The sequence below is a fragment of the Salvelinus sp. IW2-2015 genome, linkage group LG13 (assembly GCF_002910315.2).
Source record: "Salvelinus sp. IW2-2015 linkage group LG13, ASM291031v2, whole genome shotgun sequence".
NCBI classification, from domain to species: Eukaryota; Metazoa; Chordata; class Actinopteri; order Salmoniformes; family Salmonidae; genus Salvelinus; species Salvelinus sp. IW2-2015.
This window is the reverse complement of record NC_036853.1, coordinates 17,413,229-17,435,785: the sequence shown is the minus strand read 5'-3', so window position 1 is coordinate 17,435,785 and position 22,557 is coordinate 17,413,229. Positions and strand designations below refer to the sequence as shown.

Below are 22,557 nucleotides of genomic sequence, written 5' to 3'. Positions count from 1 at the left end.
CCCCCCCCCCCCCCCCCCCCCCCCCCTTGCTTGCGGGAACAATTGAGACTCAACACAGGACAAAAGAGGAAAGGCCCACCCCCCACTTGTGCCATGTGATGTCATACCTGGACCACCTATTGAGAGAGTGCCTTTTTATTAAGTAAAGCAGGTGATAAATGAGGTGAAAAGGCCTGGCAGTGCAGCTTTAAGCCGTCTCCTACCTTCCAGGCCTGTCTAGCCTTGTTCTACAGAGGCAGGTCTGAGTGTGTCTGTGAGTAATCAGTCTCATCTGGAGTAGACATCTGATTGTGTCTGTGAGTAATCCAGTCTCATCTGGAGTAGAGCATCTGAGTGTGTCTGTGAGTAATCAGTCTCATCTGGAGTAGACATCTGAGTGTGTCTGTGAGTAATCAGTCTCCATCTGGATAGACTATCTGAGTGTGTCTGTGAGTAATCAGTCTCATCTGGAGTAGAGATCTGAGTGTTGTCTGTGAGTAATCAGTCTCATCTGGAGTAGAGATCTGAGTTGTCTGTGAGTAATCAGTCTCATCTGGAGTAGAGATCTGAGTGTGTCTGTGAGTAATCAGTCTCATCTGGAGTAGACATCTGAGTGTGTCTGTGAGTAATCAGTCTCATCTGGAGTAGAATCTGAGTGTGTCTGGAGTAATCAGTCTCATCTGGAGTAGAGATCTGAGTGTGTCGTGAGTAATCAGTCTCTCTGGAGTAGAGATATGAGTGTGTCTGTGAGTAATCATTCTCATCATCTCTCTTCTGTGGACATCTTAGCCATGTTCTGTTATAATCTCCACCCGGCACAGCCAGAAGAGGACTGGCCACCCCTCATAGCCTGGTTCCTCTCTAGGTTTCTTCCTAGGTTTTGGCCTTTCTAGGGAGTTTTTCCTAGCCACCGTGCTTCTACACCTGCATTGCTTGCTGTTTGGGGTTTTAGGCTGGGTTTCTGTACAGCACTTRGAGATATTAGCTGATGTAAGAAGGACTATATAAATACATTTGATTTGATTAATCAGTCTCATCTAGGGGGTAGAGATCTGAGTGTGAGACTGCATGAGGCCTCTCACCAACTGTCATATACAGTAAGTCTTGACGTGTGTGTGTGTTTGTGCGTATGTTTTTTGTCCATGCGTATACAATATCTGTTTAATCATAACACTAGACCAGGGATCATCAACACCCGTGGGCCTATTTTCTTCTTGAGRGGATGGTCGGGGGGRCGAAACATAATTACAAATAATTTGTAGACTGCAATTTGACCGCAAGAAGCCCAAACAGACATTACAATGAGCCCGTCCTCCTGTAGCTACTCCCACCAGCCTCCACTGCTGTAGAATTCCATTCATTCCTATGGAGGACTGCTCCTACTGGGGAGTGCCAATATGGCTGACCGGTGGCTTCAAAGCCTCTCAATGGCCAAAACATAGAATCAGCAATCCAGGGTTTACATATGTTATTGGTTAAAATCATGGGTAAAACTCTCCTGGTTCCCAAACTGTGGTCCCCCCCATTTAAAAAAAATAAATAACTATTTCAATGAACTCTTGAAAGTTGCAATAGTAGAATGCACAAGGCGCATCATCAGTTATCCTCATCATGCAATTTATTGCATACCTAAGAGAGCTATTTATAACTTGTCAGAAATGTCCAGATCAACAAGCCCATGTCAGCTTACTGTCATGCCTACTCGTGACTCCTTCTTCTTAGTAGACTGGCGCTCACCGTGCCAGTCTACTAACCACTGGCCCTGGCAACTATTATTACGCACACCTGCTCCCCATCATAGCGCACACCTGGTCATCATTTTCTCTGTGATTACTCCCCTTTCTTTATCCCTCAGTTGACATCAGTCATTAGGTAGTATTGTTTTCTTTCACTTTCTGTACACTCATGTTTGTTCATCTGTATCGTTTCTTTATAAAAAAATCACCTTATGCACTACTTCCTGACTCCCGGTGTATTACGTCACACGTTTTTTAGCTTATAGATTTTGTTGTAATGTTTGAGTCAGTCAAATATCACATGAATACACATTAGACATGGCAAAATGTACAGAATTGCAAGAAAATGAGCTTAAAACGGCAAAATGTTCTCTGCACCCCATGACAAAATGTGTAGAATTGCAGGAAATAAGCTTTCAACCTGCAACATTTTATCCCCACCAACAAGAGGTGTGTGAACAGTTTGTGTCCATAGAAATAGACGTGACGTGCAGGGGGGCGTGGGATGTTCCCCAATGCTGGAACTTGGGCCTGAGTGAAAAAGTTTGGGAACCCCTGTTGTAGAGTACAGGAGTCTGGATAAGCAGGGCTCCCACGTTCATTATCCCAGGTTGTAAAAATAATTCTGTGGTCTTTTGAAGCTAACGGTCGTGTGAAAACCCACCATCAGCAACCAACTAACCACATGGAAGAGCTAGCTAGGGGGCTAGAGGGGAAACGCATTGGAGAGTACACTAGTCAGTTAGTGTTCCTTTGGAGCAGAGCGGGGAGTGATGTGTATGGCGAGATCTGGACAGACGCCAGGGTCTCTCTCTCTCTCTCTCTCTCTCTCTCTCTCACATCGATCTCCTCTTTCTCCTCCTCAACTCTCTCTCTTGCTACTCCTGCTCGTCTCGCTCTCTCTCTTCTCTCTGCCTCTTCTGCGCTGCTCGTCTTGCTCTCTCCTCTGCGTCGGTCTCGGATCTTCTCTCCTCTCTCTCTCTGCTCTTCTCTTCGTCTCCTCTCTCTTCTTCTCTCATGCGTGCTCTCTCTTCATTAACTTTCCCTGTTTGAAGTGATTGGACATGATTTAAAATGGATGTCATAGAGGAGCCCATGGTTATATGGTTTAGCTGACAGTGAGTATGCATGCTGAGCTTATGGGCTGGAGTCATAATGTTACTGGCTAAATGAATGGGAGAAGTGAACTTATTAAACACATGGAACACACAGACCAGCTCTGTTTTTTATTCACTGGTAATCTCCTGGCTATTGTACCCTGCATGGGTTGTGGAGTACAAGACACACACCAGATTAGACAGCCACATCTGCACAGGTGAGTGATCCTACTTCTACAAACTTTCAAGCAGGCCCAAGTGACACTCCCTGTCACAAAGAAGACATGACAGGGAAGTGAGGGGAGTCCACAACAGGGTGAGACAGGGCAATGATGAAGTCAACAGCCATGGGTAGTGGACAAACAGGGTGAGACAGGACAATGATGAAGTCAACAGCCATGGGTAGTGGACAAACAGGGTGAGACAGGACAATGATGAAGTCAACAGCCATGGGTAGTGGATAAATGCCAATGAATAAGCTCTATCATACCCAAATTCAAACATAAGGGCTGAAAACAACAATTAAAATCCCCCTCTACCAAACAAAGAAAAGAAAAACAGAAGTGTTCCTCACAGATTATTCTTTATCCAGTGAGTGCTATTCATGCCTGAGTCTTGAGTTACAGCTCCACAACACAGCTACATGCTGCTGGGTCTCKCTAAGGAGGGCTGGAAGCCACAGATCAGGTTCACCCAACAGTGTTCCTTAATGGCACAGTGCAAGGAGGCTGACACACAGACGCACACACGCAGGCGCATGCACACAAACACCCAAGCACATGCTGAGGTAAAAACCTCTCCCGCTCTCTCTCCATCTCTCCTTTTCAGCCTACCCATTTGATTTCTGTGGTATATGTGTACCGTGATCTAAAAATGGCCCCGGCCTCTCACAATTTAGGTAGCTATTAACATTCTCCTCTCTARGTGTAAACAGAGCACCATCCAATGCTGACATTCTCGTCTCTCCCCTGATTCCATACTTCAGACATATTGTCATGGCAGTCAATGAGAGATAATGAGTATGAGATCCTTCCAAACTGAGCAGTGAATGAAGGAGTTTTGCAGCAAGGGCAGGCAGGCAGACAGACAGACAGAGATTCAGTGTTTAATAGTCAAATGTACAGGGTTTCAGGTTTGATTGCAGGGTACGGTGAAAATATTAGGCTCCGATGTGGGAAACCACACTGAAGAGTGTAACCATAATGTTTCCCATGCCAATAAAGCCCCTTAAATTGAAATTGAATTGAATTGAGAGAGTGGCAGGGGAGATCAGCTTCAGAGATGTGGAAAATGAGCAAGTTGAGGTGGCTAAACTGCTTGGAGTAACTGTCATGGTCAAAACATATTGATACAACAGTAGCTAAGATGGGGAGAAGTCTGTCCATAATAAAGCGCTGCTCTACCTTCTTAACTATCAACAGCACTATCAACTATCAACAAGGCAGGTCCTACAGGCCCTAGTTTTGTCGCACCTGGACTACTGTTCAGTCGTGTGGTCACGACAGGAAAACTGCAATTGGCTCAGAACAGGGTAGCATGGCTGGCCCTTGGATGTACACAGAGATCTAACATTGATAATATGCATGTCAATCTCGCTTGGCTCAAAGTGGAGGAGAGATTGACTTCATCACTACTTTTATTTATGAGACATGTTGACATGTATTGACATGTTGAATGCACACAGCTCGGACACCCATACATACCCCACAAGACATGCCACAATAGGTCTCATCACAGTACCCAAGTCCAGAACAGACTATGMGAGGCGCACAGTACTACATAGAGCCACGACTACATGGAACTCTATTCCACATCAAGTAACTGATGCAAGCAGTAAAATTAGATTGAAAAAAAACTAGATAAAAATACACCTTATGGAACAGCGGGACTGTGAAGAGACACAAACAATCTGTAGGCACAGACACATGCATACACAAACACACACAATAACATACGCACTATACACACATGTATACATGAAMTTTGTACTGTAGATATGTGGTGTTGGTGGAGTAGGGACCTGAGGGCACACAGTGTGTTGTGAAATCTGTGAATGTACTGTAATGTTTTTWAAATTGTATAAAACTACCTTCATTTTGTTGGACCCCAGGAAGAGTAGGTGCTTGGCAGCAGCTAATGGGGATCCATCATAAATAGAAAAACAGAGCTCCTCCCTGCAGCATASAGCAGCTCTGTGGGCGAGGCAGCGAGGTGAAGCTGTGGCTGTGAGTAATTAACAGGAACAGCAGTCTGATCACACGGTGCTCTGCTCTGCTCTCCTCTCTCTGTAATCTGGTTTCAATACAGAGCTTCTTGTGAAGGCAGAAAATATCGCTCATTTCTCCAGCCATCCAACAAACCAGCAGTGTGAGAGAGAGAGTGTTTGTACTTTAACTATTTGCACATCGCTACAAAACTGTATATAGACATAATATGACATTTGAAATGTCTTTATTCTTTTGGAACTTCTGTGAGTGTAATGTTCACAGTTAATTCTTATTGCTTATTTCACTTTTGTTTATTATCTATTTCACTTGCTTTGGAAATGTTAACATATGTTTCCCATGCCAATAAAGTCCTTCAATTGAATTGAATTGAGAGTCAGCCAGAGTCTGCTGCCTCCTCCTCCGCTCTGACACAGTTAATTCAATTAGGAAAGAGAGAGAGAGCAAGGTGGGGCAGGAGGAGAGCCATGGGAGGGAGGAAGTGTGGGATGGTAACAAAACACAAGGACGGGGTGCAGCAGGGGGATATGTGGGGGAGGGAGGAGTGGGGGTGATGAAGGGCTATGATGTGGGCTGTCTAAAACAGACAAGCAGCGCTGCAGGCAGACTAGTAACGATTCACTCCTAGAAAGCTTACACCACCAGCCAGAGCAGAACAGAGCAGCCCAGTCAGACGGCTAGACAACATCTGAACGCCTGGCTAGGCTCCTCACTCCCCACTCCTCCATCGATCCCAGGGCAGGGTCAGGTTTCTGCTCCGCACGCCTTCCTTCTCTGGTTTAAGGGTCTGCGGCTCACCTTACAGCTAACAGCACCCAGGGGCGTCATTAGAGGCCCGCTTCTCCTCCCCCCGCACCCCTATCAACACGCAGGCCAGAGATAGTCCGGATAACACCACCCGTTACACTGACTGAAATAACACTACCGGCCTTCTGGACCTCCGGATATCGTGACTGTTTTATATTGTAAGAGAGCTCGGTTGAAAAAACAGAACTTTGATAAAATATGGAATTCTAGGTTGTATTAATGCAGCACGCTTCAGACAATTACATTTGAGAGCTAAGTGTTAGCCCTTTTCTCCCTCTATGAATTTAGACCCTTGTTCTCCCTCTAGAAGTGAGTTTTAGCCCTATTCTCCCTCTAGAAGCTGAGTGTTAGCCCTATCCCTCTTAGAAGCGAGTGTTAGCCCTATTCCCTCTAGAAGATGAGTGTATAGCCTATTCTCCCTCTAGAAGATGAGTGTTAGCCCTATCTCTCTCTAGAAGACGAGTGTTTAGCCCTTTTCTCCCTCTAGAAGCGCAGTGTTAGCCCTTTTCCCTCTAGAAGCTGAGTGTTACCCTTTTCCCTCAGAAGATAGTGTTAGCCCAGCTTTCTTCTCCCTCTAGAAGCTGAGTGTTACCCTTTCTCCCTCTAGAAGCTGATGTTAGCCCTATTCTCCTCTAGAAGCTGAGTGTTAGCCTTCTCCTCTAGAGCTGATGTTAGCCTATTTCCTCTAGAAGCTGAGTTTAGCCCTTATTCCTCCCTCTAGAAGCTGTTGTTAACCTTTTTCCCTCTAGAAGCTGAGTGTTAGCCTATTCCTAGTAGCGTCAGCCTTCTCCTCTAGAAGCTGAGTGTTACCTATTCCCTCTAGAGCTGAGTGTTAGCCCTTTCCCTCTAGAAGCTGAGTGTTAACCTATTCCCCTCTAGAAGCTGAGTGTTAGCCCTATTCTCCTCTAGAAACTGAGTGTTACCCTCTCCCTCTAGAAGCTGACATGTTATGCCCTATTCCCCCTCTAAAGCTGATGTTACCCTATCTTCCTCTAGAAGCTGAGTGTTAGCCCTATCCCCTCTAGAAGCTGATGTTGCCTATTCCCTCTAGAAGCGATGTTCCTATTCCCCTCTGAAGCTGAGTGTTAGCCCTATTCCCTCTAAAGCTGATGTTAGCCCATTTCCCTCTAGAAGCTGAGTGTTAGCCCTATTCCCCCTCTAGAAGCTGAGTGTTACCCATATTCTCCCTCTAGAAGCTGAGTGTTAGCCCTTTGCTCCCTCGTAGAAGCTGAGGTTAGCCCTATTCTCCCTCTAGAAGCTGAGTGTTAGCCCTATTCTACCTCATAGAAGTGAGTTGTTACCCTTTTCCCTTCATATTTCAAATGACTCCAACGGGCAAGAATGTGACCAGCGACTACCATTACACTAAAGAGGCACATTAAACTTTATCATGAAGTTTAAACACTCCCTTTGCAGTTCGAAACCCCAAATATCAATAAATGTGCCAAGAAAACATAAATGGCAGGAAAGAGAAGAACGAAACGTGAGGAAAGTTAGCTAGTTCTAGTTGGACGTGGCATTTCTGCATGTCAATCTCAGAGATTACAATCAGTGTCACAGCATCACATTTCAGTGCTCTCCAAAAGTTATGACCCATGCCCGAACCCCTAGTGAAAACCATCAACACTCAGTGGAAAGCGATACTCAGAGTCTCTGTGGGGCTGACGAGGGCTGCCTCCTATTCTTTTACATTGTTGTGCCTCGTCACACTTACACTACCGTTCAAATGTTTGGGGTCACTTAGAAATGTCCTTGTTTTTTAAAGAAAAGCAAAACATTTTGTCCATTAAAATAACATCAAATTGATCAGAAATACAGCATAGACATTGTTKATGTTTTAAATGACTATTGTAGCTGGAAACGGCTGATTTCTAATGGAATATCTACATAGGCCCATTATCAGCAACCATCACTCCTCTGTTCCAATGGCATGTTGTGTCAGCTAATCCTAGTTTATCATTTTAAAAGGCTAATTGATCATTAGAAAACCCTTTTGCAATTATGTTAGCACAGCTGAAAACTGTTGTCCTGATTAAAGAAGCAATAAAACTGGCTTTCATTAGACTAGTTGAGTATCTGGAGCATCAGCATTTGTGGGTTCGATTACAGGCTCAAAATGGCCAGAAACAAAGAACTTTCTTCTGAAACTCGTCAGTCTATTCTTGTTCTGAGAAATTAAGGCTATTCCATGCGAGAAATTACCAAGAAACTGAAGATCTCATACAACACGGTGTACTACTCCCTTCACAGAACAGTGCTAACTGGCTCTAACCAGAATAGAAAGAGGAACAACAGCAAGAGGTACATTAGGGTGTCTAGTTTGAGAAACAGACGCCTCACAAGTCCTCAACTGGCAGCTTCATTAAATAGTARGCGCAAAACACCAGTCTCATCGTCAACAGTGAAGAGGCGACTCCGGGATGCTGGCCTTCTAGACAGAGTTCCTCTGTCCAGTGTTCTGTGTTCTTTTGCCCATCGTAATCTTTTATTTTTATTGACCAGTCTGAGATATGGCTTTTTCTTTGCAACTCTGGCTTTTTCTTTGCAACTCTGCCTAGAAGGCAAGCATCCCAGAAAAGCCTCTTCACTGTTGTGCTTTTCCTTCAAAAACAAGGACATTTCTAAGTGACCCCAAACTTTTGAATGGTAGTGTACATAACTACACTTTCCGTAAAAATACAGTCCGCTACACATATTACTCAAGGTAAACGTGTGTACTTTCTACGTCGTATCGACCACTACCTCAGGAGGTAGCGCACGACCCTCGGCRAAACAGTTGCCCTCCTTGAAGCAGGGCAGTGTAKACACAAATGTCTTAGTGAGCCAACACTCCTACAGTATACATGGTAATAGCAGAGCAATGTTTTAGAAACAGCTGAAATGTATAAACATTTTCCTCATATTTAAGAAATGTTTTATTGAGTTTTACCATGAAATTGCAGTAACAYCCTGTTACATTCTTAAATTGTCGCAGTAGCTGCTGGTTGCACTGAGCCATGTAAAACTATGGAAGCCCATCCCCACCACCCAACAAATATAAAATGTATATCATACAAATAGGATATGTTTTCTCATTTGTAACATTGTGTGGTGATTTCAGAGGTGGCACCACAGGTCCCAGAGTGGTGGCGGTGGGGGGAATTATTTTCCTGGGGCCCAGAGTTATTCCTGATCTGGTAGTAGGCTAACCTAACCAACTCTGAACCCTAGTTGTAGGATATGACATAGTAATAAGTCGGCTGTAAAAACATGTTTTATATGTACTATGATGGGACCAGATCATTTTTCTAATCAGGTCACATGCTTTTATGAACAACTCCTGGAAAAACTCCTGGCCAAGGGAGCTTGAAAACATTAAGACCCTTTAAACGGACAAAGAGACAAATGCGATTGGACAATAACACTAACAGGGTTGAGCTCGCTGTATGTAGGCCTTTGCATCTGTAACTATAAAAGACACTCATACAGTATGTCATCACTATTGTGTTGATTCATTCCAGTCAATCATTTTTTATAAAAAATGCCTCGGTGACTTAGCCACCCGAAGTGTGAATTTAAATCAAATTTGATCATTCACATTTTCTTAGAACACAAATAAATGGGCATATTTTAGGCCATAAAAACATGACATTACGTTTATAGGCTAACGTCACTTGATGAAGCCTGTTATACAACTCTGTGCTTTGGTCTTGAAGCTAAAATGTAATGAGTGAAGCATTCAGATGAGAAAATAAACCATTTAATTGTCTGCACATTCATGCTTGTGAATTGTTTCATTATTTAAGAGTGTAATATGGATTTGTTGCATTATTTAACAGTGTAATATGTTTTTGAAGAAAGGTTTGTCATACTGTGATATTTGCGGTCAATTTGAGCTGTGGACCAACAATGTGGCATTGCCAGCCACAACGAAAGGTAGGCATGGGTGTCATGTGAATTGAAAAGTAGAACTCTTTCAAATCTCGTAGTGGGAATAGGGTCTTAATTATCTATATAGAGGACAACAACAGTAGGGGGAAACAGCTGTTTAAAACCCACAGTCCCTGGGGATGAAGGGGGATGCTAGGGGCATTGGGGAAAAAGTGCAGTCATTTTGTTATTGCCGAAGTATGGCTATTAGCCAGCTAAGCCCCATTTCCTGTTTTAGAATAGCAAAAAAAGCATGCTATTGTTACAGACGAATAAACCACTTCAGTTGCACCAAGAGTGTATTCAGAACGAAAAACCGTATATAAACTCAGCGTTTATTTTCAGCAAAATTAACGTGTGTAAATATTTGTATGAACATAACAAGATGCAACAACTGAGACATAAACTGAACTAGTTCCACAGACATGTGACTAACAGAAATGGAATAATGTGTCCCTGAACAAAGGGGGGGTCAAAATCAAAAGTAACAGTCAGTATCTGGTGTGGCCACCAGCTGCATTAAGTACTGCAGTGCATCTCCTCCTCATGGACTGCACCAGATTTGCCAGATCTTGCTGTGAGATGTTACCCCACTCTTCCACCAAGGCACCTGCAAGTTCCCGGACATTTCTGGGGGGAATGGCCCTAGCCCTCACCCTCCGATACAACAGGTCCCAGATGTGCTCAATGGGATTGAGAGCCGGGCTCTTCGCTGGCCACGGCAGAACACTGACATTCCTGTCTTGCAGGAAATCAAGCACAGAACGAGCAGCATGGCTGGTGGCATTGTCATGCTGGAGGGTCATGTCAGGATGAGCCTGCAGGAAGGGTACCACATGAGGGAGGAGGATGTCTTCCCTGTAACGCACAGCGTTGAGATTGCCTGCAATGACAACAAGCTCAGTCTGATGATGCTGTGACACACCGCCCCAGACCATGACGGACCCTCCACCTCCACGACTCGTCAGAGAAGAGCACTTTTTGCCAGTCCTGTCTGGTCCAGGGACAGTGGGTTTGTGCCCAAAGGCAACATTGTTGCCGGTGAGGACCTGCCTTACAACAGGCCTACAAGCCCTCAGTTCAGCCTCTCTCAGTCTATTGTGGACAGTCTGAGCACTGATGGAGGGATTGTGCGTTCCTGGTGTAACTCGTGCAGTTGTTGTTGCCATCCTGTACCTGTCCCGCAGGTGTGATGTTCGGATGTACCGATCCTGTGCAGGTGTTGTTACACGTGGTCTGCCACTGCGAGAACGATCAGCTGTCCATCCTGTCTCCCTGTAGCGCTGTCTTAGGCGTCTTACAGTACAGACATTGCAATTTATTCCCCTAGCCACATTTGCAGTCCTCATGCCTCCTTACAGCATGCCTAAGGCATGTTCACGCAGATGAGCAGGGACCTTGGGCATCTTTCTTGTGGTGTTTTTCAGAGTCAGTAGAAAGGCCTCTTTACTGTCCTAAGTTTTCATAACTGTGACCTTAATTGCCTACCATCTGTAAGCTGCTAGTGTGTTAACGACCGTTCCACAGGTGCATGTTCATTAATTGTTTATGGTTCATTGAAAAAGCATGGGAAACAGTGTTTTAACCCTTTACAATGAAGATCTGTGAAGTTATTTGGATTTTTACGAATTATCTTTAAATGACAGGGTCCTGAAAAAGGGCCATTTCTTTTTTTGCTGAGTTTATTATATCACCTTTATGGTTGCAATAACCATCTACCAGTCTCCGTGGCCAGATGTTAATGGTCCATTTATATGGGGCTTTCACTGCAGGCCTTCTCTTAGCCAACGTTTAGCTCATCGGTACTGTGTACAATCTCTCTTTCTCCTAGAATGATATCTCTATCTGCACAGAGCATGTTTCTGCAGAGAAGGAGGACTGTGGCATGCAGACAAAATATCTAAAGATGAGGTTATCTGCTGGTCAAGCTAACAGACTACCAAACCCATTTAAGGCTCTAGTCCAGTTATTTGACATAAAAAGCTGACTGATCTCATGGCTGGGGTGGTCTACATCCATGCATACAATACGTAAGTTGATCCCTTGATAGTTGTCAGATCACCAGTGAGATGTAACAGCTGCACGCCTGCACTCACTTCAAAAGCAGACTAATAAAATCTGCAATAATCCTCAAGGATATTTAGTCTGGCAGGGAAACAGGCTGAGATGAACATGATAAAGTAGCATGTTGCAGCAATGACTAAAGCAGACCATGTGGTCCAGCTGCGATTCAGCTCTGTGACCAAGAGGCAAAATCTTGATACTTATCAATGTGTTCATGAAACATTTGTTTATGAAAAAAACATTGTAAAAGCAGGTATAATTATGATAAATACACTGTGCAGAGTGCTAGTGTATACAAAGAATATAAACATTCTTATAACCTTAAAAGTGTATTTGCTAAAGTATTTTTTCTTGTTCCTCCGGATAACGTATACAAATAATGTCTCTACCTAATTATTAGTGCTGCAGACTGCGCTTCCGCTGCACTTCTCCTTCATGTTGCCATCTCTCCATCTGGCCTGACAGCTTGTCTTCCACACACCTCCTCCACCACCACACACACCTCCTCCATCTAGCACACAAAGGCTGCCAAGGTGAGCTGAGGTAACCAGACCCCAGGACTCCCTCCAGATGGCTCTGGCCACACCTCCAACAGGCTAGCTGGGCAGCTGTCCTTTACAACACTCAGGAGAAAGGGAGCGGCTATCCCCATAGCTTTGCCTCGGACAAGGTGAAGGCATCAACACTTCCCATTTTAAAGGGGGGGGGGGGGGGTTGACTGACAATGTGCTTTGAGAACAGTGACTGGAGTGAGGTAATTGGTAAGCTTGTATGTGAGAGCATGTCATCCCTAAAGACAGGAAAGGAAGCAGCAGTATGTATGAGCTGAAGTATTGAAAACAAACCCACAGGAAGCTGAGGTCTGTCTGGGCCTTCGTTAACCCAGTCTACTCTCAGGAGGACTAGGGAGATGCACGCACACGTTCCTCACATAAAATAACATCCTCCCCCCCGCCTGTCAGGAGGGCTGACATGGGACTTCCCAATTCTGACCTTTGGGTTCAGAGGTCACTCACGTGCCATGTTCATGATGACCACTATGCTATGAATGTCCATAAACCCACATACTATCAATTTTGGCATAATCAAGTTGCTTTGCTTCTATTGTACATACAGGAAACATGGACACAAAAGAGGAGGCAGAGTGTTAGTCTGTATCACTATATTTCAGCAATACTATTCAAACACAAAAAGCACGGTAAGCCTGTTTTTTTTTGCAATGGAGGAAATTAGGTGACATTTGTTCTCTTTAGTCGGTCTCCAGTCTGACTGAGGACAAGTTGCGACCATTTGGGAGGGGTGGGGGGTGGGAGCATGAGGAGAGACTGTATGAGGACCAGAACACCTCTTACCATGTGTGTGTTCTGGACACTGCGAACACAAGTGTATTGGTGAAGACAGGTGTGTGTGTGTGTGTGTGTGTTGGTGTGTGTGTGTGTGTGTGTGTGTGGTGTGTGTGTGTGTGTGTGGTGTGTGTGTGTGTGTGTGTGTGTGTGTGTGTGTGTGTGGTGTGTGTGTTGTGCACAATATACACTGAGTATACAAAACATTAGGAACACCTTCCTAATATTGAGTTGCACCCTCCTTTTGCCCTCAGAACAGCCTCAATTCGTCGGGGCCCAGCCAGACCCAGACCCAGACCCAAACCCAGACCCAGACCAGACCCGGACCTAACCGGACCTCTGTGTTCTCCCCATCTGGAGACCTGTACTCTTCTACTCTGGCCTACATGGCTCCTTCACTCCTACTTAGAGTCAGCCATACACTAGCCCAGCCCAACACATTACACTAGTCCAGCCCAACACAGCACAACAACAGAGCTCAACACATTACACTAGCCCAGCCCAACAACAGAGCTCAACACAGTACAGCTCAGCTCAGCCCAACACAGCACAACAACAAAGCTCAACACAGTACAGCTCAGCTCAGCCCAACACAGCACAACAACAGAGCTCAACACATTACAGCTCAGCCCAGCTCAGCTCAGTCCAACAATAGAGCTCAACACATTACAGTCCAGCCCAACACATTACACTAGCCCAGCCCAACAACAGAGCTCAACACATTACAGCTCAGCCCAGCCCAACACAGCACACAACAGGGCTCAACACATTACAGCTCAGACCAACACAGCACAACAACAGAGCTCAACACATTACACTAGCCTAGCCCAACAACAGAGCTCAACACAGTACAGCACAGCCCAGCCAACAACAGAGCTCAACACAGTACATCACAGCCCAGCCCAACAACAGAGCTCAACACCTTACAGCTCAGCCCAACACAGCACAACAACAGAGCTCAACACATTACAGCTCAGCTCAGCCCAACACAGCACAACAACAGAGCTCAACACATTACAGCACAGCCCAGCCCAACAACAGAGCTCAACACAGTACATCACAGCCCAGCCACAACAACAGAGCTCAGCACCTTACAGCTCAGCTCAGCCCAACACAGCACAACAACAGAGCTCAACACATTACAGCTCAGCCCAGCCCAACACAGCACAACAACAAGAGCTCAAACAACATTACAGCTCAGCCCAGCCCAACACAGCACAACAACAGAGCTCAACACATTACAGCTCAGCTCAGCCCAGCCCAACACAGCACAACAACAGAGCTCAACACAGTACATACAGCTCAGCACCACACAGCCCAGCCATAAGCTGCAGTTGGATGGCTTCCTGTGCATTGAGACATGAGGATACTGATTTAGAAGCTGAACTAAAATATATGCTGATGCCACAAAAAAAGAGACTTGAACAGTTGGGGTCTGGAAAATATTGTCCCCCTCATCTCTGCAGTGTGTTATAAATCTTTAGGTTCTAGTTATTTAAAGTGCTCTCTCTGCATGACTGCTAACATTCACGGTGAATCAACTTTTTTCCATGCAGTTCTGACTAGGTTTGGAATGTCTGGACAAGGGACAAGGAAAAGAGGAAAAACAGAACTTCCCTACACAGAACTGGTGAAACATGATTTCCAACATTAATCATAACAAAAAGTCATTATGTCTGTGCTGTCCCCGCCTCATATGCTCCCATTGGTCTCATAAACAGGCCTACATATCACCATAGCTACCGAACTGCTCAACAAGCTTTTAGCATACCAAACAGAGAGAGGCCAGAGTTGGTCTGAACTGAGCAAGAGGACAGTGTACAGTACAACAACCCTGATCTGCCGGGATTTGGGGGCCCCTACGGGAGGACGAGACCCGCTTCCGGYGTCAGACCCTTCCAGAGGTGAGCTATCCTGGGACAGGGAAGGAGGGCGTGGCCTTACCTCATCATCGGGCGTCCTTCCAATCCATGACCCAAAACTAGACCCAGAGTTCTGTTTGGCTTTCTAATTGGCAAGTGCCCATTCTTGTTCTAGGTTCTAGTGTGGCCATTGTTCTATAGAACCCAATAAGCCAGGCATTACATCTGAAGCAAACTGGAGATGTGGGACTGAAAGCTCTCTCTTCTTAGAGCACACAATATTTTCTCTGCTCTTTTCTCTGCTTCTGCTCTATTCTCTTGCTTCACACTTGGGTGCCTTTATCCATTGAAGGTCTCCTGGATTGTGCAAACACAGCTCCAGGCAGGGTGGTGCGGGGGTGGGGGGTGTACAGMTACTCCCTGCCTTACCTGGATGCTAACACCCCCTCGGATTAGACTGAGTTAACACCTCCCTTATAGGCCGTGGATTCTCAGGTTAGCTGTAGTCTCTTACACTAAGGGCACTCACTGTTGGAACTAACTCTCTGTTTATAAAGTGGAACAGATTTAGGCCTAAATGCTGAAGTAACAGTAGCAGTTAAGAGGCAGACTGAATACAGTCTCTGTTTTATTCTATTTTACCATGTAAATACTGTCAGTTCCATTCCCTCTCCTGTAATTTAGTTTTTTCTTTCATCACTTTACACTGTGGGTGTGTGTGCTGACTGGTTACTCACTGTGAAGCGCTGTGGCCCGAGGGGCTCTGACAGGACACAGTACTGGACAGCCAGGTTGATGTAGCCTGAGCGGTAGGAGCTGATCTTCCTGTGGCCCTGGACCAGCTTGTACAGCTCCACACACATCAGACCTGCCACCGCAGCCGTGGTCGTGGCTATAGCCGGGATGATGCGACCCGCGATCAGCTTACTCTGTGGATGAGGGGAGAAAGAAGCTCCAGTTAAACGAGTGTGTGTTTGGTTTTACTATCCTTGTGGGGACCAGAAGTCCTCACAAGGATAGTAAAACAAAGAAAAGTGAGGGGGTTGACATTTGTGGCGACATTTTGCGGAAAAAGTCTATTTTAGGCATTAGAGTTAGAGTTAGGTGTTAGGGTTAGGAGTTAGGGGTTAGGGAAAATTGGATTTTAAATGGGAATCTATTGTTTGTTCCCCACAAGGACAGTAAAACAAATGTGTGTGTGTGTGTGTGTGTGTGTGGTTGTGTGTGTGTGTGTGTGTGTGTGTGTGTGTGTGTGTGTGTGTGTGTGTGTGTGTGTGTGTGTGCGTGCGTATGCGAGGGGGTGGAGAGGATTGCCGCTAACTGACTGAAAATGAAACTTCCTGAAAATCTTTTGAGATACTGGGAAATCTCTGAGAAGTCTCCAAGGATCCCTCTCTGTTGTGTCGCTGTGATAGACTGTGATAGGAGAACAGAATGAAGATTCTAACCTTGTGACGATCAGCTGTTGGGATGCCGTAGTTCTCTGCCCTCAAGTTAGAGGCAGCCACTATGTAGTCAATGTGGAAGTTATTATCATCATCCTGTAAACACAATTGATCCTCTTTATAATACATGAATAACATTAACCGTTAATGTCCAAAGACCACTAGATTGTTATATTTTCAGGGAACACCTGCCACAGGAGCAACATCGTTCTGAAGAGGAGACAAATGGAGAAACATTCTGACATACGTTACATACATTACATTAACAGCTGAGATGAAGATGAGATCAACTGAATCCAGGCCAGAATACTTCTCAGCACTTCCTTGTCTTCCTTGTCTATTAAAGCCAAATGAGTCAATGATGTGATGCCGTGGTTCGTCTGCTTTGAGCTCTGAGGCCTTTGTGTCTGTGTCACTTTAATTACACTAGTACATGACTTATCACCCCTCTGCCATGTAGTGGAAATCAGATTCCTCTGTGAGCGACACTGTCTATGAGCTCATACCTCAGCCAGCACAGCCCTACAAAGAGGGCGACAATCAGTCAGGGGCAGCTGGAGGGGTCGTGAGGTAGTCACACCTGGCAACCCGATACTGCGGAATCTGTTTCCTCACATTCCAGGCATCTGTAGCATGACCTGGCCAGTTAGCAGAGGTAGAGAGGAGGTGGAGGAGGAGGATGTGGACAAGGAGGATGAGGGGGTGGACGAGGAGGAGGGTCTCAGTCACATCCAAGGCAAGGTGACATCTAATACCTGTCTTACCTCAGCCACCCTACACACTTCGCCAGCCACACTAATCAGTCATCTGTACTACATAGCTCCAAACCTCATTTAATGATGGATAGATGAGGCGGGGGAGTGAGAGAGAAGAGTGGGAGTGAGAGAAAGAAAGAAAGAAAGAAAGGAGAGAGAGAGAGGCTCCGGTTCCACTGCATGACAGTGACTGGCTGTACAATGGAAGTGTTATGGAGGAACTTTTGCCCTCTGGGCTGTGTGAGTGTGCCGCTTCACAGGGCTGGGTGACATGGTGGTGGTAGACCATGTGAGGTGGGGAACAGGGGGGACACCCTACAGCCCCACAAACAGAGCTAGAGGGCCTAGTCACTGTAGACTGTTTATTCACCACTGTTCTGAAGGCTGTTTATTCACCACTGTTCTGAAGACTGTTTATTCACCACTGTTACTGATCGGAACCTGTCTAAGCTTATTCACCACTGTTCTGAAGCGTTATCACTGCTTTTATTCACCACTGTTCTGAAGACTGTTTATTCACCACTGTTCTGAGGCTGGTTTATTCACCACTGTTCTGAAAGATGTTATTCACCACTTTTCTGAAGGCTGTTTATTCACCACTGTTTCTGAGACTGTTTGATTCACCACTGTTCTGAGACTGTTATTACCACTGTTCTGAAGGCTGTTTATTTACCACTGTTCTGAAGACTGTTTATTCACACTGTTCTGAAGGCTGTTGATTCACCACTTTCTGAGGCTGTTATCACGCACGTTCTGGATGACTGTTTATTCACCACTGTTCTGTAGACTGTTTTATTCACCACTGTTCTGGTAGACTGTTTATTCACCACTGTTCTGAAGACTGTTTATTCACCACTGTTCTGAAGACTGTTTATTTACCACTGTTCTGTAGACTGTTTATTCACCACTGTTCTGAAGACTGTTTATTCACCACTGTTCTGAAGACTGTTTATTCACCACTGTTCTGAAGGCTGTTTTTAACAAGATATGCACTCTCTAAAATACTACCCCTTACAGTAGCAGTGCAACAGAGAGGACCCAGAACACAGGACAGCCCTGTTTCCTTAGACACTGAGCCACTGCAGCGTGTGTCCCGTTGGCGACTATTACAGACAAGGGTCACTGAGGACCCAAAGATGAAACTGCTATTTTTTTTGCCCCATATAGAGTTCAACATGGACCCCTGCCCTCTGTGTGGCCCCTAGCACTATGTAGTGTTACCATTGGAGATATGGCGAGCATGGCGCTGGGCTCTTATTACCTTCTCAAAGTCAATGGGGTGCATCAGCAGGGCTGCGCTGTTCACTGGAGGAGAGGACAGCTTCATCTGCAACTCCTCCAGTCGGCCTGTGTCTGGTCAAATGGAAAAGAAACAGAGTAACACAAAGGCCTGAGAAACAGGCTTATAACACAACATACAGTAGATAAATGGACAGTTTACTCACCCAAATTTCCACTCTCCCTCTCCTCCTCCATCTCCTTGTCAGTGAGATGGATCTTGACAGTAGACTTGGGGGTGAAGGCAGGTATGTGGACCGTCTCTAGGATGCTCCTGATGGCAGAGCAGTCTCGTGTACCCACAATCCCATAGATCTGCCCATAGAGGTTGGCTGCTGCCACCACATAGTCCATATGGGTGGTCTACAATACATGACAAGATAACACAAACTGTTAATGACCCCCCACCTCTCCATCTCAACAGTCACAACCAGACCTGCTGAGCTAAAATAAATAATTACATTACACACATGCTGCTAACTCAAACAAAACCCACAAATCCACTTTGGTCATATTAGGGGTGGTACAAAGACCACTTCCTACCAGTTGCACGCGAGGAGCAAAAGCTGTGGAAAATGTTCATATCTGACAGGATGTTCATCATGGATAGAGTTGGGTAGGTTACTTTCTAAATGTAATCTGTTACAGTTACTAGTTAGCTGTCTAAAATTATGATCAGTAACGTAACTTTTAGATTACTCAGAAACTCAGTAGCACAATCTGATTACTTTCAGTTACTTTTGGATTACTTTCCCCGTCAGAGGCATTAGAAGAAGACAAAAAGGATTCATCAAAGGCATTTGGTGTCCTCATAGTGGTCTGTGACTTGTGGTCAGACTCGCTCAGGTGGAACAAACTTAAACTTGTGCCGTTTTTGAAAATCATTGAGAAATCAGAAAGGTGTCATAATGTATTTTTGAGCAAAAATTGTTCTGAATTTAAAAGTAATCCAAGAGGTAATCATCTGGTTTTTKAAAAATATCTGTAATCTGATTAGAATACTTTTGCTGGTAACKTAACTGATTACAGTTAGAGTTTTTTGTAATCGGATTACATGTAACTGGGGAACAGAGAGGAGAGAATCAGTTACTCTCCAACTCTGCTCATGTAATATGTCCACCACATGATGACTGGACTGTATGAGCTATCAGCAAAGTCACCCAGTAGTTACCAAAGGAGAAAACCCTCTGGACTTAACCAAAAAATAGAAATATGTTTTATTGTCACATACACCAGATAGGTGCAGTGAAATGTGTTGTTCTACAAGGTCAGTAGTAGTAGTACGGCGCACCTGGCTGGAGCAAATGAAGGTTAAGTTCCTTGCTCAAGGGCATATCAACAGATTTTTAACTTTGTCAGCTCGGGTATTCAAACCAGGAACCTTTCGGTGACTGGCCACGGCCCTAAAAGCTACGCTACCTGCCCCCTGTCAAGCCACAAAACAAGTCAGAAAACCATCGCAATTTACATCAGTTTAAAACCTCCCATCGGTGACCAACAAACCCCCTTGCGATTCATCATGTAGATTTAAAAAGTAATGTCTACCATTGAATACATCAGAGGACTATGAAAGATTCATAGGGTGGCTCCATTGATTTACAACTGCTACTAAATGGCATTCAACAGGCCATGAATAGGCTCAATGCTCTAGAAGCAGTCAGTGTGTTTATTGAGTGTGTTGAGTGTGTTGATAAGAGGCATTCCTAAAGACCATTGTTGATGTCCTATTGTCTGCCTGTGAGAGCTGCAGGCCCAGACCTGAGGACAGGTGAGGAGACAACCCCTCATACCAGGAGAGGGGAACAGAGCGGAGATAACAGAGAGGAGAGAACAGAGAGGAGAGAACAGAGAGGAGGGGAACAGAGAGGAGAGAACAGAGAGGAGATAACAGAGAGGAGAGAACAGATAGGGAGAACAGAGGAGAGAACAGAGAGGAGGGGAACAGAGAGGAGCAGAGAGGCGAGAACAGAATGGAGAAACAGAGAGGAGAGAACAGAGAGGAGAGGAAACAGAGAGGAAGAGAGAGAACAGAGAGGAGGAAACAGAGAGGAGGAGAAGAGAAGGGAGGTGAACAGAGAGGAGGAAGAACAGAGAGAACAGAGAAGGAGGAGAACAGAGAGGAGAGAACGGAGAGGACAGAGAGGAGGAGAACAGAGAGGAGAGAACAGAGAAGATGGTAACAGAGAGAGGAACGAGAGGAGACAGGAGAGGAGGGAACAGAGAGGAGATAAGCAGAGAGGAGAAGACAGAGAGAGAGAAACAGAGTATATGGATAAGAACAGAGAGGAGTGGAAAGAACGAAGACGAGAAGACAGAGAGGAGAGACCAGAGAGGCGGGGACAAAGGGCCGAGAACAGAGAGGCGGGGAACAGAGAAGGAGGGAACAGAGAAGAGAGACAGAGGAAACGAGAACAGAGAGGAGAGGACAGAGAGAGAGAACAGAGAGGCGGGAACAAAGAGCGAGAACAGAGGCACAGGACGGGGAACAGAGAGGAGGGGAACACGAGAAGGAGGGGAAACAGAGAGGAGGGAAAGAGAGGAGAGAGAACAGAGAGAGAGAACAGAGAGGAAGAGGAACAGAGGAGGCGGGGAACAAAGCAGGCGAGAACAGAGTGAAGGACAAGAGGCGAGAACAGAGTGAGGGGAACAAGAGGAGAGAACAGAGAGAGATAGAACAGATTTTTCACCTCTATAGCTCGCATTGTCTGTGCCTGTGTGTGTGTGGTGTGTGTGTGTGTGTTGTGGGGTTGTGGTGTGTGATAGTGAGTGTGTGTGTGTAGGTGTGTGTTAGTTGTGTTGTGTGTGTGTTGTGTGTGGTCTGTGTGTGTGGTGTGTTTGTGTTGTGTCTGTTGTGTTGGCTGTGTGTGTGTGCCTAAGGTGTGTTGCTTGTGTGTGTGTGTCATGTGTGCGCTGTGTGTGTGGTCTAAGTGTGTGTGCCTGTGTGTGTGTGTGTGGTGTTGTGTGTGGGTGGTGTGTGCGCGTACACATGTGTGCGTAAAGGTAGGGTAGATTTGATCCACCTTGCTTTGTCAGCAGCAGAAGGTAAGTGGTTCTCACAGGTTAGATAAGAACCAATCCAACATACAACCAGAGAGAATGTGAGGAGTGTGTTATCAGCTAAGATAATGACATTTCAAATCATTCCCGCTGACCGGTTCGACAGACAAATGAGACAACTGCAGTGCACTGTGTGTGTCTGAGACTGAGGAGAGATACAGTAGGTTGTGTAAAACTTACATTGCTGGGGTCAAAGGTCAAGGGATGGGGACATCTCTTTGCTCCAGACCAGAAAGGCAGACCTGAACTCGTCAACTGAGAAAACACAGACAAAGAGTGAATTCTAAATTAAATCAATCAATCACAGCAACAATTAACCAATACAATGACGGTATTCAAAGCAAAGGGAGTCTTGGGACTGTCCACACCAATCCATAGGAAATATACATCACTACCTAGATGATCATGGGATTATATGATATCTTCATAACCACAGAGTAAATATGAAAGGGATGTGTCCTTGTGCTTGGTATATGCATGACAATCACATTGTAATATAATACTTTCCCTGGGCCATTATCTGACACACCAACACCACATTCCCAGAGGCCATGCAGGCAGACAGAGAGACAGTTGTGTTTACCACACCATTTGTTGTCCTGATAAAAGAAGAACAGAGGAGCCTGAGAGCTTTGATCCCGAGGGGWGCAGCAGTCTAAGGCACTGCATGTCAGTGCTAGCGACGTCACTACAGACACCCTAGTTCATATCCAGGCTGTATCACAACCGGCCGTGACTGGGAYTCAAATAGGGCGGCGCACAATTGGCCCAGCGTCGTCCGGGTTTGGCCGATGTAGGCCGTCATTGTAAATAAGAATTTGTTCCCAACTGACTTGCCTAGTTAAATAAAGGTCACATAAAAAATATAAAAAATAGCCAACAGTCTCGAAGGTCTAAACAGTCCCAACAGTCTACCAACACTCTTCCAACAGTCCCAATAGTGTACCAACACTCTTCCAACAGTCCCAATAGTCTACCAACACTCTTCCAACAGTCCCAA

The 22,557-nt window shown here is 45.4% G+C and overlaps 1 protein-coding gene across 1 annotated transcript in view; it reads right to left on the bottom strand.

Annotated features, from left to right (window-relative positions):
* LOC111972220 (ubiquitin-like modifier-activating enzyme 1) overlaps window positions 1–22,557 on the bottom strand; it is a 79,705-nt gene that overhangs the window by 24,078 nt on the left and 33,070 nt on the right. The window contains 5 exon segments of the mRNA XM_023999146.2: window positions 15,760–15,951; window positions 16,471–16,563; window positions 18,484–18,575; window positions 18,668–18,863; window positions 21,738–21,812. Coding sequence (XP_023854914.1) covers window positions 15,760–15,951; window positions 16,471–16,563; window positions 18,484–18,575; window positions 18,668–18,863; window positions 21,738–21,812 — 648 coding nt within the window.